Below are 21,253 nucleotides of genomic sequence, written 5' to 3'. Positions count from 1 at the left end.
TCAGTGATGGGAAGAGACCTGCCCAAGCTGTTTGGCTCAGAAAGCAAGAGGCTTCCTTTCTTTAGCGGAACTTGCTCCTGTGTAGGTAGGGGCTGCTCCTCCGAGGATGTCCACGTGCGGAGCGCAGGCCTCCTTGTCTGTTTCGCTCACTGCAGGATCCCCAATGGGCCTTCGAATGTAGCCTGGCTTGGTCTAAACACTCAGAAAATATTTGCCAAATGAGTGAAGAATGGAAGCATGAGGGAATACGGTGTTTCCAGTTGTCTTCCACAGTCGTTAATGGGCATCTCCTCCGTGCCCAGTACTTAGTGGGCCCTGGCAGTCTGAAATGGAGACACAGTTCCTGCCTTGAACTGATGGGCAAATGGGCCTGTGTAAACATAGGCCCACACACGTGTGTGCTCTGACATGTGACTGCCTAATGCTGAGTGCTTGGCTTTGTAGCCATTGTGTTCTTTAATCCTGCCTGCTACCTCATGCAGCAGATTATTGTTATTACCATCTTATAGATGAAGAAACAGGCACAGAGAGCTTAAGTAATTTCCTTAAAGTCACACAGCTGGTAAAATAGGGAAATCAGGATTCGGAGAGAGGCTGTCTGATGCCCTAGCTGGCGCATTTAACCACTGTGCTGCATTGCATGCCAGTGGGTGTGTGTGAGGGAGTGCATGTATGTACACTTGCATGTTGGTGTATATACATGAGTGTGGGTGCACACGCATGAGTATGGGTGAGAGCCCTTCCCAGTCTTGGCCTCTCCCTGAGACAGTGGGAGATTCTTCAGTGCTGTCACTAATGGTCGGGGCAGTGAGTAAAGAGCACTGATGAGAGATGTCCCATTCCTCCCCAAATCCATCTATGAAGGGCGTAGGGATGCTGGGAAGGGTGGGGGGAGGGTTTTTTCTCATCTAAAAACTTCATTTTCACACTGTTTTTTTTAGAAATCATTTGATGTTTGGGCTGTCCAGGGTTCTCGTGGCCTCTCCCAGCCAGCCCATTGTTGCTGCCTCTGGTCCTGAAATATCCGGAGCTAGACTCCTTCCCAGGGGGAGACACGCTGTGGTCTGCACACAGGCTGGCCAGCCAGCACTGTGGCATGAATTGGCTTGTCTGCCTGGCGCCCCATCACTCCTGCTGTCACTCTGTGGTGAGGATTGGGGAGGGGAGGGATGAGAGAGGCAGAGAGCAATGGGGAGCAGTCCCCAGCCCTGTGGAGGCAGGCCTGACAGGGGTCCCTCGACACTGTGGTTGAGTGTGTGTGCGTGTGTGCAGTGTGGGGGTTACGGGGCAGGGCCTGCTGGGAGGCTGCGCCAGAACAGGGCCCTCCTCACCGGGCTGGTCCTTCTATCTGCCCAGCTGTCTGATCCCCTCCAGCCTGGGTGCCTCCTCTGGCTGTGGGGCGAGGTCATGAGTTCCTTGAGCTTCTGGGTCTGGAAGAGCAGCATTGAAGCCAAGTGGAATTGGCTGGACATCATCACAGGATGGGAAGCAGATGGGAAGCTGCAGCAGCTGGGCCTCAGGCACCATGGGGCCAGTTCGACCCTCGCAGTGCCCTGCACTGTGGGTGGGGTGGGGGCTAAGAAAGACAGATAGGCTGATGGACGTGGAGAGATAAACACAGGAGAGGCCAAGAGAGAGCTGGCACAGAGACATACAGGCAGAGCATGGGGAGAGAAGCAGAAAGATTGGCAGCCAGAGAGAGCGGCCTGCAGCCCAAGAAGGAGTCAGCACGGCGGTAGCCTCGGGTCTCCCTGGTCGTCCCTTGCAGGCCCAGCGGACTCCTTATGAGCTCAGGCCCTGGCTCTAGGTGTGCCAGGATGCCTGTGGCCATCCACCTTCCCTTAGGCTGCGATTGTCTTAGAACCAAGGAAGGTGGTGGCTGGGTGGATGGTTTGGGGACTTGCTGGTCCCGTTTGCCAGTGAAGAAGCTGAACTCTCCGAGGGTCAGGGGTTTGCCTTGCTCTGCTGCATCCTAGCAGTGTGACCTAGGGCAAACGAGGAGATTGCTCAGGCCCCATCTCCTAAGCTGCACAAGGAAAGCAGCAGTGGCCCCATTCGAGGGACTGTGAGAGGCAACAGGTGCAAAGGAGTGCAGGGAGGTGCCTGGCCCGGCCGCCTGAAGATGGTGCCCCTGAGTGCCGAGCCACTCTGCTGTTGCCTGGGAGGACAGAGGTGTGGAAGACGATGTGGCCTCTTCCCTCAAGAGCTCTGGTGGAGATGTGTGTGGTGAGCAAGAGAATGATGGCACTCACACCAACACTAATTCATGGCACAGAGGGATGTAGGAGGAGTTGGTACAAAGTGCTTCGGGAGTTCAGAGCGGAAACAGGTTTCCCCAGCCTGCAGGGGAGGTGGGAGCCGGGGCGCTGAGGGGCTGGACTGGAGCTGGCCCTCACTGTCCTGGACTGGGGCGAGGGGCTGGGGCAGCAGGGACACAGCCAGCAAAACTGCCCCCCCTGAGCTTTTGTTCCAGTGGGTGGAGTAACTCCATGCGAGGCTCTAGGACAGTGTGGGGTGCGTGGACAGTACGTGGACAAGAAACCTGAGACCCAGCCGTACCCTGGCGCCTTAGCACCGGAGGGGTCCCCAGGGTTACCTGCTCTCATCCTCAACATTGATGCCGTGGTTGTTCCTCACTGGTCAGAAAGTTCTTCTGCATGTAGATGGCTGGCTCTGAGGTTTGAACATACCCATTGGCCTCGGTAAATGAGGGGTTTGGCCTGTCCGCACCCACCCACGCCCCAGCCTGGGGATCTGGGGCCTGTGGGGGAGGGCGGCCTTTGAGTGGCGCAGGCAGCTGGGCACAGGCCGCTGTTCTGCACTCCGCAGCGGGGGTCCCAGCCAGCTCAGCCGCGGTGCTGGTCAGCAGCCCGAGGAACAAACAGAGCAGGGAACGGGCGGGACCAACAGCAGTTAGGACGGCAGCAGTTTTCAGCTTTGCTCTGGGTTCGCTGGGACTGTAAACTGCCCTGGAACCGGGACTATCACTCCAGTGTCTGTCAAAGAGCTGGCACCCAGCAGGAACTCAATAACTCTTTTTTGGGTAAATGAATTTTTCTCGCAATTCATGGACCCCAGGGAGATTCTTCTGGCTCACGAGGGGCTCTGGCCGTAACTTCTCAACTCTTAGATGCCTGAGACCTCTGAGGGCCCTCCCAGCCTGAACACAGTGTGATCCTTGATTCACGCCACGTTCCTGCCCTCGGCAAACAGCAGCCAACTCCAGCTGCTCATAAATTTCCTGCCTGTCACCCGTGGCGCCCAGGCCAGGCGGGGCGGGAGGCACTGGGGGTGGCCGGGACGTACCTGCTTCCAGTTCCCTGGGAAGTTTGGAGGCTGGAAGCCCAAGCCTGCGCTTGTGCCCAGAATAACCTCAGCAGAGCCTGCCCCGAACGAGAAGATGTGGAAGCAGATCTGCCAAGTGCAAAGATGTATTGGCTGTTAGAGAAAATACAAACAGCAGCTTACGGTGCAGTTTGTACAACATAACTCTACTTTCATAAAATACTGTGTAGGTGTGCGTAAACATAGGGAAATAGTCACCTGGAGTTATTAGGGGTTTTCTCTAGGTGGGGAAGTTGAGGTGATTTAAATTTTTTCTGTTCACTCTTCTGTATTTTATGATTTTTCTATAATTAACATGCACTATTTATGCAGAATTTTAAATTGTTAACAACTTTATCAAGATTATAGTTCACACACTCATTGGTTTTTAGTATTTTCACACATACATGCAACCATAGCCAGTCAGTTTTGGAACATTTTCATCAGTCTAAAAAGAAACCCCGGGCATGTGCTTTAGCTGTCGCTTCCTACCCCGCCCCGCTCCTTGGCCCTAGGCAACCATTAGTCTATATATTTCCTTTTCGAGACATTTCATGTGAATGCAATTGGATGATACGTGGTCTCTGTGTCTGGCTTCTTTCACTTAGCATACTTTCCAGGTTAATCCATGTTTTACCATGTATACTGGTGCTTCATTTCATTTTTATGGCTGAATAATATTCCATTGTGTAGATACACCATACTTTGGTTATCCATTTGTCAGATTGATAGACATATGTAATTTTAAAAATTGTGTTTATTTTTAAAAAAGAAAGCATTGAAATCCAGTCAGTCAAGATCACAGTTCAAAGTGACTATTTCTGGTTACTTGTTTTGAGACTTTTTAGCCTGTTTATTCTGTGCTTTCAAATGCTGGTTAGTCAAACTGAGGACCCAGCCCTTTGTGGGAATGTGAGCCCGCATGTTCCAGCACTTCCACGCGGTCCGGCCCCAAGAGGGGCCTGGCTCCCTTGTCTCACTGACTCTTTGTAAACGATCTAGAAGGTGGGTCCTGTTACTCTGCTCATTTTAAAAGTGAGGAAACGGAGGCCTGGAAAGATTAACCAGCCCAGAGCTCCATAGCCTCCTGACTTGTGGCCAAGGTGAACGCACCCCAGTGTTCAGCATTCAGGATGGGACATGGAACCCCCTTTCTAGCCCACGTACTGGTGTATTTCAAAGAGGAAGGTAAAATAATGCTTAGTAGTGTGAGTCTTGAGAAATACTTCTCCTGTGCTCTCCTTGTGTGTCTTTCATATTTTAGTTTTAAAATAACATTTGAAATCTGACTTCTCTTTTTAGGACAAAGCAATTTAAAAATCTTTAGAATTTAAATCCTATTGGATAACTTTTTCTGCAGGTAGAAAGCTGTATCCGAATTGCTTAAATATAATAAAATGTCTAATTTGAAAATAGTGAAAAATGGTTAAGTAGGTAAAATGGACATCAGCAACTGAAAATGAATTGAAAGGGTAAAGTAATTTGGAAGGCAGATGATTTTTTAAAATGTCCCCAGTGTGGTGAGATTACCTTGCAGCACACAGAAGTGGTCAGGAGAGGAGCCTGACCCACTTAAAGCCAGAGGCAGACTTAGTAAGCAGAGGATGTATAGCTAGGAATAAAATACTGGAAGTGGACAAAAGCAAAAAACATGCAAAATTGTTCCAGAGTTCACAATAAATACTAAAAGTTCCCCTAGAGTACAGGCACTTTTACAGAAATGCTTGAATGGTACCTTTGAAATAGGAAACCTATCCTGCAGCATATAAAAGCTCCAGTAAATGAAAACCCTGAAACTAGAAATATTTATTCACTCATTCAACAAATACGTATTTCGATACTGCTGCGCGTCCAGCACTGTGCTAGGCACCGGGACTACAGCAGCGAACAAAATGGACCACGTCCAAGTTCTCATGGAGCTGATGTTCGGACTGCAAATGAGTGAACAAAGATAGAGATGACGTCTGCATGTGAGAACCCAACCGTTTTGCCACACTGACCAAATGGTCTCTATCAGACTCAGCATGTCAGACCCGCTGCCAGAGACCGGAGCGGCTGTCTTGTCTAGTCATTTTCAGAGTTCGTGTTAGCAGCAGAATGTGAGGTGAAAGGGCATCTTCTGTGGTGAGGGGCTGTGATGGAGGGGGCTCCATGAGCCAAGAGCCTCACCCAGCGGCACCCAGAGCCTTGGCCCCCAGCAGAAATAACACCCACAAAAGGCCAGAGTGGGAGGGACGCCCGAGGCCCTCCCAAGTTGTGCCTCCCACACAGAGGTGATGTTGCCAGGTGCCTGTGGTGTAGTTGTGATAGTGGGGAGTACTTGTCAGCCTCCCTGCCATATTTTCAATTATGCACACCCACTGACCACCCTCTCCAGACCCCCACACACCCTCACACAGCTCCTTCTGAGGAGATGGCTTAGGCAGGTTTGTCTCCCGTTCCTCAGTCACAGCTGATTGGTTCAGGGGAAAAGCTATGACTGAGGCTGGACCAATCAGGGTCTCCACTAGGTGTCTGGGGTTGGGATGCTGAGAGACTGGGCCAGCTGGTAGTCAGGCAGGAAAGAAGCAGATTCCTGAAAGTGGCCTCATGCTGCTTTTGGTTGGCACCTAGCAGGAAGGGCCACAGATGCTCCCTACTGAGGTTTGCAAGCCCTTTGCCTCCTTCTCTGCGACTTCCCCCCTGGCCCTTGTGTAGCCTTAAATAAGCTTCACTATACCAGAAGGCTGAGTGAGGTTCTACTCATGAGGTTGCAATCACATCATCAATCACATGGGTTCAGAAATACTGGGGAAATAAAGCCACGGGCATTTCTTCACTGCAGGACTTTATGGAGCCTGTAATAGGTAGTGGACATAGTGACTTTGCAGGATGCAACCAAGGTCTGCGGTGTTCCCCAAACTTATGAGATATGTCTCATCTGACTGGTGTCTGCAGGGCACCTTTTGGGGAGTCCACACACAACCCCCTTGCTGTACAAGTGAAGGAATTAAAGCACAGAGAGGGAGAGAGTTCCCCAAGGTCACACAGGTGGTTCATTGCCAGGTGGTTCATTGCAGAGAAGGTCCTGGCACCTAAGACCTCCCAGTGTTCTTCCCACCACGCCCTCATGGATTTAAGGTTCCTTGGATGGATGATGCGTGTGCCAGGATTCCTAGGCCCAGGTGGATGGTGGGAACACAGGTCCAGTGTGGATTTGAGAGGAAAGGTGGGGTCAAGAATTGAAGGTTAGCCCCTGGCAAGAGAAACCCCATCTCCTTGGCTCGTGGGTGGTGGCCGTGGCTTCAGTGGGGTTTGAGAGCCGACAGAGGTCTTGCAGCTGGGCCTCGGCTGCCCGGGGCACTCCAGCTGACCCAGCCTTTTACACCTTCCCGCAGACCACATGCAAGCTGAACCAGAAAGCAGCTCAGCTGTCCTTGTCAGGGCCCGCCCAGGCATCCAGCGCCAGGATGACGTGGGTAGTAAATCACCCCGCGGACCACAGACCCAATGCCATCCCCACGGGTTTCCTTTCCTGCTTCTTAATCCTCCTCCTCAGACTCGGTAACAAAAAGCAGATTCCTGCTGGGGCCGGCCACGCACCACAGTGGGCTGGGAGAATGAGTCTGGTCTCACCACATCAAGGTGCTCCCTCCTTCCCCTTTTCCCTTTTTGCTTCTTAGCCTCTATTAGCTGGAGGACACGCCCTCCTCCTGGCCCAGCTCCCTTGCCCTCTTTGGACCCCGCTTTCAGCCTTGCCCCGGCCTCGCACCTTGGCTGCCCGCTGAGCGGGCTACTCCAGGTCTGTGGCTCATAGTCCCTCTGGCCTCATGGTTTGGCTCCATCCCGGCTCCCCGGGCCTCCATTTCAGCAGGAGCAACCCTGCCTATCTGGATTCAAATCCCGATGCCGCCAACTTCTAGTGCTTCTTTCTCTGAGCCCGAGCCTGGGATGGCTCACCTCTGAGGTGGGGGTGTGAGGCAGCTCCCTGGCATGTGGGAGATGCCCCACAGATGTGTTGTTTCAAAAGTAAGTGCTTGGCTGTTTGTTCAGGGTTGTTACAAGCATCAGGAGCTGCTTTATTAGGGGTGTGTGAGCCGGGTTAAGGGACTGCTGCTACTCATTCCCGTGTTTGGGGTAGACTTGCAGCCCTCACAGAGCCTTCCCACCAGCTCCGACCTCCCCCAAAAGCTCAAACCCCAGCAGCCCCCATGACCTTCCCATCTGATGGTCCTTCCTGGTAGCAGGTCACACCCTTCGGTCAGTTTTCTCATTAGCAACACCACGTTCAGCTGCCAGAGTGGAATTTCTGAAGGTCACAACTGCGAGGAACCTAAGGGTGGCCTACCTAGGGATTTTCCAGTCGTGCTTCTTAGAGCCCTGGGTTCTCAAGATGCCCCAGGGAATACAGCATTGGAGGAAATGTAACAGGACGCTGGGCCCCCCTCTCGGCATGCCCCCCTCTCGGCGTGCCCCCCTTGCCCTGATGCTCCAAACAGACCAGAACCACGTTTTCTGTGTTAGATGCACAACTCAGACTTCATTTCCAATGCTCAAAAGAAAGTCTGAACATTATCGACCTGCTCCAGTTGTGTCACTTTACAGATGGGGACACTGAGGTGCAGAAAGTTAAGTGGGTTGTCTCAGGTCATCCAGCTGTCAGGTGGATGGGCTGCAGCTAGCCGGCCTCTTGACACCTAGTGTGGTGCTCCGGTCCACCAGCGCAGGGGAGGGAGCTGCGACGGCCACTCCTTTGGGGGTCACATCCCTCAGAGGTGTGAGGGGCATTTTGGCCTCAGGACCAGTCCCTGAGCTCCCTCCACCTGCTGCAGCCCTGCCTGTTCCCCGAAACCAGCACAATCAGCATGTCGGCAGTGGCTCTGAAATGCCGAAGGGGGATGGTAAGGGGACAGTGTAGGCCCCGGAGACAACCAGTCCTGGTCCAAATGCCGCCTGGACCACTCTCTGAAGTCTTCCAGACACAGTGCCTTGCCTGAACAGGACAGGTCCCCCGTCCAGGGCAGCTGTGGTGATTAAGTGAGAGGAAATGCGAGGGTGCTGGCACCTGGTACCCGTCAACCTTCGGAAACAAGAGTCAGGATGAGTAGGGGCAGCTTCTGATGGTTGGTTGTTTCTTTCAGGAGTGACTGGCCCTGGCCTAGACCAAGGACACTCCTGTGTGCCCTCCTTTCAGCAGAGCCTGAGGAGAAGGTGAGCTCACCAAGTCCAGCCTCATCTTCTTCTTCAAGATGCCGTCAGAAACTCAGACCACTGTCTCTCAGGGCAGACAGAGGCACGACTGCCTCCCTCACGCCCTCCGCCCTCCCCCAGCCACTCCACAGGACTTTGCACTTTGCCTTCTGCCTGGTGGGAAGGGGAGAGCTCAGTCTTCCTCTTGCCTGGGGCCCTAGGCCCAGCCTCCGGCTGCAGAAATTCGTTGCCAAAGACACCACAGAGACACTGAACAGAATGGGTGAGAAAACCCCGCAGTGTTGCCCTAAGACTTTTTTTTGCTCCTCCTGTGGCCTGACTTCCATCTCAAGCCAAAGACGAGTCAGCAGTTCCACCAGAAACTCACAGAAAGGATGGACGTTGGTGACCATTGGAAGCACCTGACCCTCTGACCTGGATCTCTCTACATTGGACTCTGAGCTGCCTGGGTTCAAGATAAGCCTTCTGGGGGCTGTGAGAGGCAAGCCGGGAGGGCCTGGAGGGAGTGGGATCTGAGATCCCAGCCCCCTATCTCCCTCCCATGGGCTGCCCAGGCCTCTGACCCCGATTCTCAATTTTTCCTGGGCCCAGGCTTCTTCTTGGGCCTTGAGCGTCATAGGAAGGGGGTAAGGCGACCTCCCTAAGGGTCTTTGCTCCCCACCAGCCCCTCCTTGCCCATGACCCACCCTTCTGGCTGGGCAAACAGGATGGCACCCTGCTTGGAGGCCAGTGTTCTCTTACTAGTTATGCAGGGAGCAGAAGGGAGAAAGGGACCAGGGGAATGGGCCAGTATGTGGGGGAGTGGGGCATGTTCAAAGCCAAGGCCTGCTCCTTTCTTTGCTCAAAAGGCCAAAGCTGTTCATGTCTGCTCAACCATCTGCTTCAAATTGAAGTAAAAGTCCCAACATGTAAAGAAAATGCTTGTGTTGAGTGTACTCTGTGGGTGACTAGAACGTTGACTGGTCAGTTGTGGAGGGGACTCTAGGGGAGGAGAGAGATTGGTCTCTGTTTAGAGTTTGGGAGCCCTTCAGGAAGCGGGCAGTGTGTAAGTACGTAAGTGTGCCCGTGTGTGTAAGGGGTGGAGGGGGCCCTCACCATAGCCTCAACTGGAGGCCTGGTGAGGACCTCTGTACCTCACCTGATCCATACCACAAGTTCCTGTGGTAGGGGGCAGGAGCTGTATTTTCAATCTCATTTTATAGACGAGGAAACCGAGGCCCCAAGGAGACACAGTGAGTCAGTGACAGCTGGTTCTCAAATCAGGGTGGCCTCATTCCAAATCTTGGGCTCCTCTTTCCAGCCCCCAGTCAGTCCCAGCTCAAAGTCCTTGAGTAGCCTTGACACGTAGGTGTGCTTAAGACAGGGACAGTAAGCGCCCATTGTCCTGGATGGGGGCGGGGCAATCGGAACTAGCAGAGGACTGTGTGGAAGGGCTGTGTAGGGGAGGCAGGGCAGCCCAACAGAGGGGAGGTGGTGAGGAAAGGATGCTGTACTCATGCAGGATGCTCATCTGTCCCTTGTTCTTCCCAGTGTCATCCTCTCCTGTCTGCTCCATAGGCTTCTGGGCTGGGGCTGGGGCGTCTGTGAGTGGAACTGGCCGCAAGAAGCCTCTTCTTGTGCTCACGTTTCCTCTGCGTGGCCCTTTGCCAAGGACCAAGCTCAGGACCAGAACCAGGGGACCAAGATTGCTCAGAGCGCTCCTCAGAGCACACGCGAGTGCGCATACACACACCTTCTTGTGCACACATGCACCTCCAGACACCCACTTGAGTGTATTCCCAGGTAAGGGAATTCCGTTTCAGATAGATTCCAATTTCACAAGCTTCTGGAAGCCAACCAGACAGTGTGGACTTGGAATGGGGGTTGAGAGGGGACAGTTAGGAAAAGTCCGTCACCTGGGACTCCAGACACAGGTCATAGCCCCACTCAGTTGTCTCTCTGAACCTCTGAGTCACCCTTGTGGCACTTCCTAGGGAAGCGGGAAATGTGGACCAGTTGGTGTCAAACTTGTTGGCCCTGGAGGACCCCTTCTGTTACTGAAGGGTGGGGGGGAGTACCCCATCCCCGGGTCAGGGGACCAGACCCATGTCCTTGCCACCCAGAGACAGCCCATGACTCCACTCCCCTCTCCTGTCCTGTGGACGGCCTGCGTTACACACCTCCCTTTCATTCAAAGCACCCACTGACCGTCAGCTGCCCGTCCACACTAAGATGGGTGCTGGGAGCGCAGAAGTGGATCCCATGTAATACCTGTCTTCCCAGAACTCGGGCTCTGCATAGACAGAAAGATAAGAAAATAACTATGATACAGTCAGGTGGGTAAAATAGTGTTGGGAGCTTCAAGAAAGAAAAAACTAACTCTCCCTGGGGAGGTATCAAGTAGGCCTTTTCTAGAAAAGGGCCAGGGGAGCTGGGTCTTGAAGGATGAATCAAAGTTTCCTGTGCAGAGGAATACTAAGCCCTCGCAGGACATCGGAATCACCTGAGGAGATGACTAAATGTTGATATTAAGTGTTAATGCTGAAGTCCCATCTCCAGATATTCTGATGTATTGGTCTGCAGTGTGGCTGGGCACGGGGGTTTGTAAAAGCTCCCCAAGTGATTCTAACATGCAGGCAAGGCCGAGAGCCACTGGTTTAAGCAGGCTTAGTTCTCTGACAAAAAAGTGATCTAGAATCACAGATATGGGACACGGGCTGTCCCAAAAATGTGGAGGGGGCATGCGTGCACATGTGCACATGTATGCATGTGACGGATTAAGCATTCATGCCACTCTTTTCTATTCCGGCTTCTTCCCCAGTGCAGCAGCTCGAGTTCTTGTGCACACACACACACCCCTTCTCGTGTCCACATACACATCGAGGCACACACTCGTGTACATTCCCAGGTAAGGGAATTCCATTTCAGATAGGTTCAGATTTCATCATCAGACTCTAAACAGTGTTCTGTAAGCAACCATAAAAGACCCTCACCAAAAAAAAAACATTTTGAAGGCCCTTCTGGGGCCTTGTGAGGGCATTCCCAGGCCCCTGAGCCATCCGCGGATTTGTTTTCAGCACACCCTCCTTGCTTTGTTGTTTGTTCTGGGTCCTGGCCCTGAATGCCAGTGATGGCTCATCAGCCACCAGCCACAGTGGAACGCAGGGACCCTCTCCAGGCACTGTGGGGACCTGTGTGAGAGGCCCATGCGTGTACCTCCACATGTGTGCACACTTTGTTCTTACAGCACAGAAGCTTCCTCCTCTGGGCAGGTCGAAACCACAAAGGACAGCCCCAGTCACAGATCTGCCCAGCTCAAAGGCTGAGCCTTCCGAGGATCTTCGGAAACTCCGTGCACGTAGGCTGCACTGCTTCCTGGTTCTGGTCTCAGACTGTCCCAGGAGAGAGGCTTAAGTTCTCCGCAGGGGGTTCCACATGTCCCTGGGTCCCTTTCTGGGCTCACAGCTTGGCTGGGACCCCAGTTGGATTCCATCTGTCCACACTGTACTCCTTCCCATCCCCATGGACCACCCTTCTGTCCTGGGACCTCCTCCTTCCCTCGCTCCACCTGACCACGTCTTCCTCCAAGGCCCTGTGCCGTCCTCCTCCAAGGCCCTGTGCCGTCCTATTTCTTTTCCTGATTACCATCTCTCCCTCTCCCCTTTCTCACAAGCCAGTGAGACAGGAATGGGCGGGTCCCAGGGGCTGAGAAATGGGCAGCCAAGCCACGTGCAGGGACCGTGCTGGGAGCTGGAGGAACAGACAGCGCCCCCCACCACCCCGTGCCCGTGATAAGGGCACAGACATGGGCTGACCCGGCTGTGGTCAGCCATGGTAAGCCTGCTAGGGGGCTGGGACCGGGAATGCACTTGCCTTCCTCTTTCCATGCTGTTTCCTGAGCTACAGAATGGTCACTGCCAGCAGCCAGAGTACAAACAGCCTGGCCCTTTCAGAGTAAAGCCTGGATATCCCCAAGTGTTCCCTTTAAGGAGATCTGTATTGCCATTCTCACTCGGACCTCTTGCTGCCACCCCACCTGCACAACTGTGTTCTGTTCCGGGGCTCCAGGGCTCAGGGGGGGCAGTGAGGGGGCCCTGCCTGGGCTGGGTCTGGCAGGGCGTGGGGGCAGCAGTAACTGACCTCACCCTTTGCCCCACAGGTTGTGCACCTCCTCCTTGGTCCCCTGGAATGGGACACAGGCCTTTTCCAAAGCCTCAAACAAGCTCAGAGGGAGAAGGTCCAGAGCAAAGTGGAATCAGGGCTTGGGGTTGTTTGCTCTTTCTGTGGCTGAGCCTTTGAGAACAGAGCTCCTGCAAAGAAGATGGCTTCATAGCACTTGTGCCTGGTGCATAGTAGGTGCTGAATAAACACTGAGTATGTATGAATGGATGAAAAAATGCTACCACACTTCCTCACTCCCCACCTCAGACATCACTAATCAGTGGTGGTTCTTTTTCTTGGGCTGGGTGAGGGGCAGTCCTGAAGCTACCTGAGCCCCTAGAAGCTCTAGGCAGTCACTATTAATCAATTAAAGAGTTGTGCTCTCTGCCTTCCTGGTCTCAGGGCTGTCCTGGAGTAAGTTACAGTGGGGACACACTCAGGTCGGCCTCCTGAGGCACCACCAGGGTGCTGTGACTGAGGCTATGTTAAGACGTCCCCTTCATTATCACTCATGGGGCTGTGGGGCTACCCGCTCCCTATCTGAGGTGAATTCCTGGCTGCCCCTCCTCCGCTGTGGCTGGCAGAGGGGCTTATTTCTGAAGTCCCTCCCCTGGGCACATCACCTCCAGGTCAAAGTGCAGGCCCCGTAGCTGCCCCTTGGACCTGTCGTGGATGGTCCCATTCTCTTCTCAGTGTCTTCCACAGCTTCCCAGTCTCCATGACCCTCAGTTTGACCACCTGAGGGCACTGGCTGAACTCAACCACCCTAAAAGCCCCTCTTTCTCAGTCATGTCCCAGTTTCCACTGCTCTAGCTGCCCACGAAGCAAGATTCTTTATGAATCCTACTGTTTGCTGCAATGAAACAGTTCCTTTTTTTAAATGTCTGTTCATATTTTTTTGTTACTCTTAGAAAATCTCCTTATTAACTGGACTTAGAAGTAGAGGCTCTCAGAGATATAGTGGGTCTCACAATATATTGGTGGACATGATCTTATTCAGAGAGACTGAAAAATTTGTAGATTCCGCTAGCTCTTCTGCATCCCCAGTGATGAGTATTATCGGTGAGACCAGGAATATCTTTCTCTCCTGTTTTACAATGAGCAAGTTGAGAACACTGAGACTGGCATCCACAGTGCATCCCTGAACAGATTTGTGTTTTCTCTTTCCTGTCCTCCTTGGCCTGTGACAGGAGTGCCCCTTGCTCAGCAGCAGGCGGATGCGGCCATGGGTCAGGGCACCCTGTTTCATGGAGAACCTTGTTTGTCGTTCCCACCACCGACCCAAACCATATAACCTTTCTATCCTTCACCCACAGCGTCAGCAGCAACTACTGTGACCACACGTTTCTCACGGAGGGTACAAAGTATGCGTTTGTCTTCCACTTCACTGAGTTTCTGGCAGCCAGCAGCTGGGAAAGAGATGTTCAGCTTCATCCTGAAGCAGCTGACCACCTCCTACGTGCCACAGAAAAGGAGAGGGGCCCTGTTTCATCCGATTTTCCTCAGCAGCACATCCACCCAGGCCACTTGGTGTCCCTGGAACTCTAGTGCTCTCAGTCACAGAACCTGGGCAGACAGAGAGACCCTCCTTCCCTAACAGCAGTGGCCTAGTGCCTGTCCCCCCCATCGTAAGTGCTCTTATTCGTATGTAAATAAAACCAGCTCTGCCTCCGCCCATCTTCAGTGGGAAGCCCAGCATTGCCCCAGGTCTCAGAATTCTCAGGGGTGTGTATCCCTGTGGTTTTCCCTGGCTTTGATCCCTTAGGTCCTCTGAATTCAACATCTCTCTCCCCACTGCCTCCTCTGGCTGATGCCTTCTCTCTACCCTGCTGCAGCTCAATGGGACACAGCCACCTTTCCTTGATTCCCCTAAAATATCACTCACACAGGCAGTTGTGTATACCAGAATTATTTTTCTCTTTATTAATGATTTTTTTAAAAATGTTTACACACACACACACACACACACACACACACACGCACAAATAAACAAGACTTTGCCATTTTTTCCCCAATTCATTTAGCTGATTTCATTTATTTTTGACAGGTTCATCGTGTTTCAAGCAGTTAAAAATATTTTCCCCTCTGGCTTCACTTCCTGACACTACATTTCTGGGCTGTGACTCACATGAAGTTGTCCCACAGCTGGGGCTTGAGTCCAGTCTCTTCCTTCAATCTAACCCACCCCCCTCAACTCCAGGTCACCATCAGATCCAGGCCTGAGAACAGGAGACGTGAAATATGGTGCCCAATGGAAAGGTCATGAGCAAAGGCTGGGGCATGCCCCACCTCCAGCTGAGCAGTCATCCAGGATCTCCCCTTTGCAGGGAAAGACTCAGGCCCTGGACCAGCCACATCTCCCCGAGCCCCACAGAGCCCTGAGCTTAGCCTGTTCCAAGCCCATACTCCAAGCAACTTTTGAAGCCGTCTGGCCCACAGACAGCATGCATTCGTCCTCTGGCGTTTCATTCCCACCTCCACATCCAGAAGTTTCTAGGGCATTTCCCTTTGCACACACACATGCATGCAACACACACACTTTTGAAAAAAGAAAATATGGAACTCAAAATGTTTCCAAGTCCCAAGAAAGAAACTTTCATTTTTCTGGAGAATAAAATAGAATAAAAAAGCAAGTTGTGGGTACTTTGTAATAGTTGGGCTAACCTCTATTTTCTAAATAAAAATCAGGGCAATCTTTGACAAAGGTTTTCATACCTCTTCCATGTGTGAGAGACAGGCTTGGAAGCCTGACATTATGCCCTGACGAAGCTCTAAAGATGAATAGGACTAACTTTCAAAGAGCAAAGGGTTCAGTGAGCCTCTCCACTGGAGTCACTCTCTACCCTGCTGCAGCTCAGGGTACCTTTCCTTGATTCCCCTAAAATATCACTCACACAGGCAGTTGTGTATACCAGAATTATTTTTCTCTTTATTAATGATTTTTTTAAAAAATGTTTACACTCACACACACACACACACACAAATAAACAAGACTTTGCCATTTTTTCCCCAATTCATTTAGCTGATTTCATTTATTTTTGACAGGTTCATCGTGTTTCAAGCACGATAATGTATCCCTTTCAGAAAGGCTCTGAAAAGTCCTGCAGTAAAAAAAAAAAAAAAAGAAAAAAGAAAGAAAGAAAGAAACACTTAAGTTTGAGTCTCCTAAAATTTATTTGAGCACTTAATGCTTAAAATATTTTTCAGTATATTTTATTGATTATGCTATTAAAGTTGTCCCATTCATTTTCTCCCCTTTATTCCCTTCTGCCTTGTACCCACCCTCCCACCAGCATTCCCCCCACCTCCCTTAGTTCATGTCCATGGGTTGTACACATAAGATCTTTGACATATAAGAAATATCTAGAAGATATTTCCCATACTATTCTTAGCCTCTCACTGTCTATTTTGTACCTACCATTTATGCTTCTTATTCCCTGCCTCATTCTTCCTCTTTCCCCACCCTGATGATAACCCTCCACGTGATCTCCATTTCTGTGATTCTCTTCCTGTTCTAGTTGCTTGCTTAGTTCATGTTTGTTTTTGTTTTGTAGGTTCGGTTGTTGATGGTTGTGAGTTTGCTGTCATTTTACTGCTCATGTTTTTGATCTTCTTTTTCTTAGATAAGTCCCTTTAACATATCATATAATAAGGGCTTGGTGATGATGAATTCCTTTGACTTGACCTTATCTGAGAAGCACTGTATCTACCCTCCTATTCTAAATGAAAGCTTTGCTGGATAGAGCAATCATGGATGTAGGTCCTTGCCTTTCATGACTTGGAATACTTCCCTTCTTGCCTTTAAGATTTCTTTTGAGAAATCAGCTGATAATCTAATGGGAACTCCTTTGTAGGTAACTGTCTCCTTATCTCTTGCTGCTTTTAAGATTCTCTCCTTATCTTTCATCTTGTGTAATGTCATTATGATGTGCCTTGGTGTGTTCCTCCTTGGGTCCAACTTCTTTGGGACTCTGAGCTTCCAGGAAGTCCAGGAAGCCTATTTCCTTTGCCAGATTAGGAAGTTCTTCTTCATTACTTTTTCAGGTAAATTTTCCATTTCTTGCTCTTCCTCTTCTCCTTCTGGCACCCCTATAATTCGGATGTTGGAATGTTTAAAGTTGTCCCAGAGGTTCCTAAGCCTCTCCTCATGTTTTAAAATTCTTGTTTCTTCATCCTGTTCTGGTTGAATGTTTCTTTCTTCCTTCTGGTCCAAACCACTGATCTGAGTCCCAGTTCCCTTCCTGTCACTGTTGGTTCCCTGTACATTTTCCTTTATTTTATTTTGCATAGCCTTCACTTCTTCCTCTATTTTGCAACCATATTCAACCATTTCTATGAGCATCCTGATTACCAGTGTTTTGAACTGTGCATCTGACAGGTTGACTATCTCTTCCTTGCTCAGTTTTATTTTTGGAGCTTTAATCTGTTCTTTCATTTAATCTGTTCATTCCATATTTCTTTATCTGAGTGCGCATGTTGCATAGTAAGAGGCAGACCTTAGGTATTCACCAGGGCAGGACAACCCATGTTGCTGCACTATGTGTTTTCTGCATATGTGGGGGAGGGGTCCTAGAGGAAACAATGCCCCTTGCTTGGCTCTTGGTGGCTTTCAGTCACTTCTTCTACTACCCACAAGCAAATTTAGGTCTTATGGTGCTGATTCCCAGGTGGGTGAGATTGTGTATATTCTAGGACCCTGTGGGTCTCTCCAATGACCTCTCCTGTGAGACTGGGAGTTTCCCCTGCTGCCACAACTCCCACAGATTTTTTCAGGCAGCGGTTTTGAGGCTTTATTTCCCTATGCTGGAACCCTGGGTTGCTTGGTCTGTCTCGCTCCCCAGTTGTTCTCCTGGCTTATCAGCTCCTGAATGTGGGACTGCCCAGTCTGACAGCCGTCGCCTTGCTGCCAGTCCTCTCCACCCGGCTGCTTGTCTCTGCCCCTCCTACTGGTCTGGGTGAATGTTTCTTCTTTAACTCTTTGGTTGTTGACTTCCATACAGTTCAATTTTCTGGCAGTTCTGGTTATTTTTTGTTTTTAAATTTCTTGTTGTCCTTCTTTTGGTGTGTAAGGAGGCAAAGTATATCTACCTATGCCTTCATTTTGGCCAGAAGTCCTGCTTTGTCTAAAAAATTTTTTATTGTGGTAAAATATACCTAATATAACATTTATAATTTCATCCATTTTTAAGTATATGGTTTAGTGGTATTAAATAGATTCACAATGTTGTGTAACCCTCACCACCATATGCCAAAGTTTTTCATCATCCCCAACGAAAACTCTGTACCCAGTAAACAATAACTCTCCCTCCCATCCCCATCCAGCCCCTGGCAGCTTCTACTCCACTTTCTGTCTCTATGAATTTGCCTGTTCTCCACACCTCATGCAAATGGACTCATACAACATTTGTCCTTCTCTGTTGAGGGTTTTTTTTTCACTAGGCATGTTTTCAGGGTCTATGCACGTTGTAGCATGTATCAGAATTTTGTTCATTTTTATGACTGAATAATGTTTCATTGCATGGGTAAACATTTGGTTTACTCATCTGTTGATGGAAGGCACTTATTCTTTATTTCATGCCCTGATCTCACTCATGGGACACCAAGGAGGGTCCCTGGAACACAGTCTGGGGACCACTGGTGTATGGAGCCCCTAGAATGTTTGGGTTTGGGATAGACCAGGATTTTCTTATGCACACAGTTGCCCCAGGCACTGCTGAAAGGGCTCTGGTCTGCTTGGTCTCCAAACTCAAGGCAGAGGTTAAAGCCCTGAGGGGTGAAGCCATGTTGAAAGCACCCAGAAGGGGTGGTCATTGGTCTGCTCCGGGGTTGGGGGGAGAAAGGGAGAGCCTGTCCTCTAACCCTCACAGGACACATGACCCTGCTGTGCTGTGGGGACCCGCTGGGATGACTGACAGCTCAGGCAACCCTGACATCTGTTGGGGATGCCTTCCTGGCTTTGATGACAGGACTGGACAGCAGCCAACCTTGAGGGGAGCAGTTGCCTGAGAGGCCCTGGCCCCCTTTTGGCAGCCCCACAGGTGCGCCCTGTCCTGCCCCTCCAGGGTGCTGGACAGGCTGTTCCGAACCGCTGCCCCCTCCTTGCCCTTCACTTCCCTGTCAGCACTTCCCACAGACACCCCTTTCTAGCAGGCAGACCTGCACCCCCCTGGGCGCAACCCCCCTTTCAGAGGGCCTCTGCCACAGCCCTCCTCTCTCATGGGTAGGGACCTGGAGCAGCAAGTGAGGAAATACCCAGAGTCCTGTGACTGGGGCAGTGGGGAGGGGGCAGTGGGGAGGGGACGTGGGCCCTATGGGAACCTGGAGGCCTGGGCCAGCTTGGCCTGACCTTCAACTCTGTGTATGACCCCTCCTGACAGTGGCTCTGTGACCTCCAAGACCCCTCACAGCGAGTTCCAGCCCGGGCCCCAAACTGCCTTGTCCTGCCTGCTTGCTGGGCTCAGGGCTCAGATTACAGGTCCCCACAGGAGCTCTGGCACCATGTGGAGCCTGAACCTTGTTCTTGCTAGAACAGAGTATTTCTCCTCCTGAGGGACTATCTTTGGAGCCAGATAATTATTTGAGGGTGCAAAAACCTTCTGAAGTTGTTAAACAAAACAAAAACAACAGAGCATCTTCAGAGAAATTACAAATAAATGAGTGTTCATCCTTCTAATCTGGGTGCAGGTCTCCTCTCCAGGCCCCAGATGTACCTTTCAACTAAAGGGTCTTTAACCTTTGTCCAAACGCCATACACCTTGGACCTCCCAGGACACCGCTTTGCACCTCATGGCAGTGTTACCTTCCTCTCCACTCACCTTCCTGACTTGGCTGTGCACTCCTGGAGGCCGGTGTGCGTGGCTGGCTGTTGCCCAGTGTAGGGATAGCCCTTGGGATCTGAGGAGGCACAGTGCTGTTGGCCTGGGCCAGGAGGGTGCCTGGGTGTTCTCTGCCTTGGTGAGGGGCTGCAGGGTGAGTGCCCTGCCTATCCCACTCCGGCCCAGAGGTGGTCCTGCAGGGCCCAGTAGAGATTCAGGTGAGGGAGGGAAATGTTAAGTAGATGAGTGGCTGAAGTCTGTGAAATGAATCAGGAACGGGAGCCAGATGGAACACTCGGAGGGAACCCCGTGAGTGCTGTTTCTCTGGCCCAAAGCTGTGCCCAGGACTGGAGTGGAACTGCCTCACTCCCAGGACAAGGTGCAGGTGCTCGTCCCTGCCAGGCCTGCCTGCACCTCTCTCCCAGGTGCTGAGCCCACCTTGAGACCTGCCTTCTCACAGAGCTCCCTCTCCCTCTTCTACCTCGCCAGGACTCTTCTCAGGACCTCTCTTCCCTGCTCACAGAGCACACTACTGCTCCCAGCCAGGCCTCTCTCTGTTCCTCTCTTTCCTCTCTCTGAGCCCATTTTGCCTTTCCTGGGTCCTGCTTCCCCTCCCCAGCCTGGTGTCCTCAGGGTATGGATTCAGGTGGCAGAAACATTTCCCAGGCATCCCCTGGCATGCAGGTCGTCGCGGGTGCCAGGGCCCTGGATGCTGGTTCTTAGCCCGGGTCCTCACTGGCTGTGTGACCCAGGGTAAATCATTCCCCTCTCTGGGCCTCAGCTTCTTCATTTGTTAAATATGTAGTTGGTGGAGGTGATGACTAAAGCCTCTTCCAGCTACATAATTCTATCTCTCTAGAAAATATTACTCATACCAGGCTGAGTGAATAATCTGCTTAACTTCTACTCTTGATTCATCATTTTAAGGCTGCTCTGCCCCACTAGGCATCACCCACAGTGGAAGTAAGAGGCATTTCATTCCATCTGCTTTTCCACTCAGGACTGGCCTCAGCCAGCCTGTCCTGTCCCCAGGCCCTCAGGGCCCCTCCCAGGGCTGTGGCCTTCCTCTGGCCTGGCGCTCATGGTCAGGGACTCATTTCCTCCTCCCGGCCTGAGCACTCTCCCAAGGAGCCAGAGCCTGTTCCTGCTGCCTGGATGCTTCCTCAGAGGCAGGGCCTAGATCAGCTTGGCAAGTGCCTACTTGCTGTTGATGAGACCTAATTAAGGTAGGAATCTGCTTTCCTCCTGGCCCTGGTGAGAGGCGCCTCCTCAGAGCTCAAGGACACAGGGTACTCTATTGTTCTCCGGGGAAACCCAGCTGCCCGTTGCAACTGCTTCTCAGGGTCTGTCAGCTGTTGCCCTCTTGCTCCTCCTCACTCTTAGTGGTCTTTGCGCTTCCCTCCCTGCGGGCTTGTCTAAGTATCCACCCTCAATGATGGAAGTCCTTCCTAAGGCTGGCATCTTTCCATTATTCTCCTTCGGGAGGTCTATGGTGCCAAGTCTACGGTCATCATGGTTGTCATTAGACTTGACCTATCGGCACATTTGGCACAATCCATCCCCCTCCCTGAACTAGAATTCAATCTCTCTGGGTTGCTCCTATGGAGGGCTGCTCTACCTCAGCCTCCTTTGCTTGCTGGCATGCCCTGGGGTTCAGTCCTCAGGTCTCTGTTCTGTCTCCTTCCTCACTCAGGGTGTCATGCTCTTTGTGGGCTGTTGATTTACAAATGCATATCTGCAGCTGATAGATGGCTAGATCCCACTCAGAGTAAAGCCAAGTCCTT

General features: G+C 51.5%; 1 protein-coding gene across 1 annotated transcript in view; it reads left to right on the top strand.

Moving 5' to 3' along the window:
* ATOH8 (atonal bHLH transcription factor 8) overlaps window positions 1-9,432 on the top strand; it is a 29,747-nt gene extending 20,315 nt beyond the window's left edge. The window contains exon 3 of the mRNA XM_045827978.1: window positions 8,445-9,432. Coding sequence (XP_045683934.1) covers window positions 8,445-8,450 — 6 coding nt within the window. The 3' untranslated portion in view covers window positions 8,451-9,432. The remainder of the gene's footprint in view (window positions 1-8,444) is intronic.
* The last annotated feature ends 11,821 nt before the right edge of the window (window positions 9,433-21,253 follow it).

This window comes from Phyllostomus hastatus, unplaced genomic scaffold, assembly GCF_019186645.2.
Source record: "Phyllostomus hastatus isolate PE091 unplaced genomic scaffold, TTU_PhHast_1.1 phas_scaffold_78, whole genome shotgun sequence".
In the NCBI taxonomy this organism is placed as follows: Eukaryota; Metazoa; Chordata; class Mammalia; order Chiroptera; family Phyllostomidae; genus Phyllostomus; species Phyllostomus hastatus.
The sequence above is the reverse complement of the archived record's forward strand: the minus strand, read 5'-3'. Positions and strand labels throughout refer to the sequence as shown.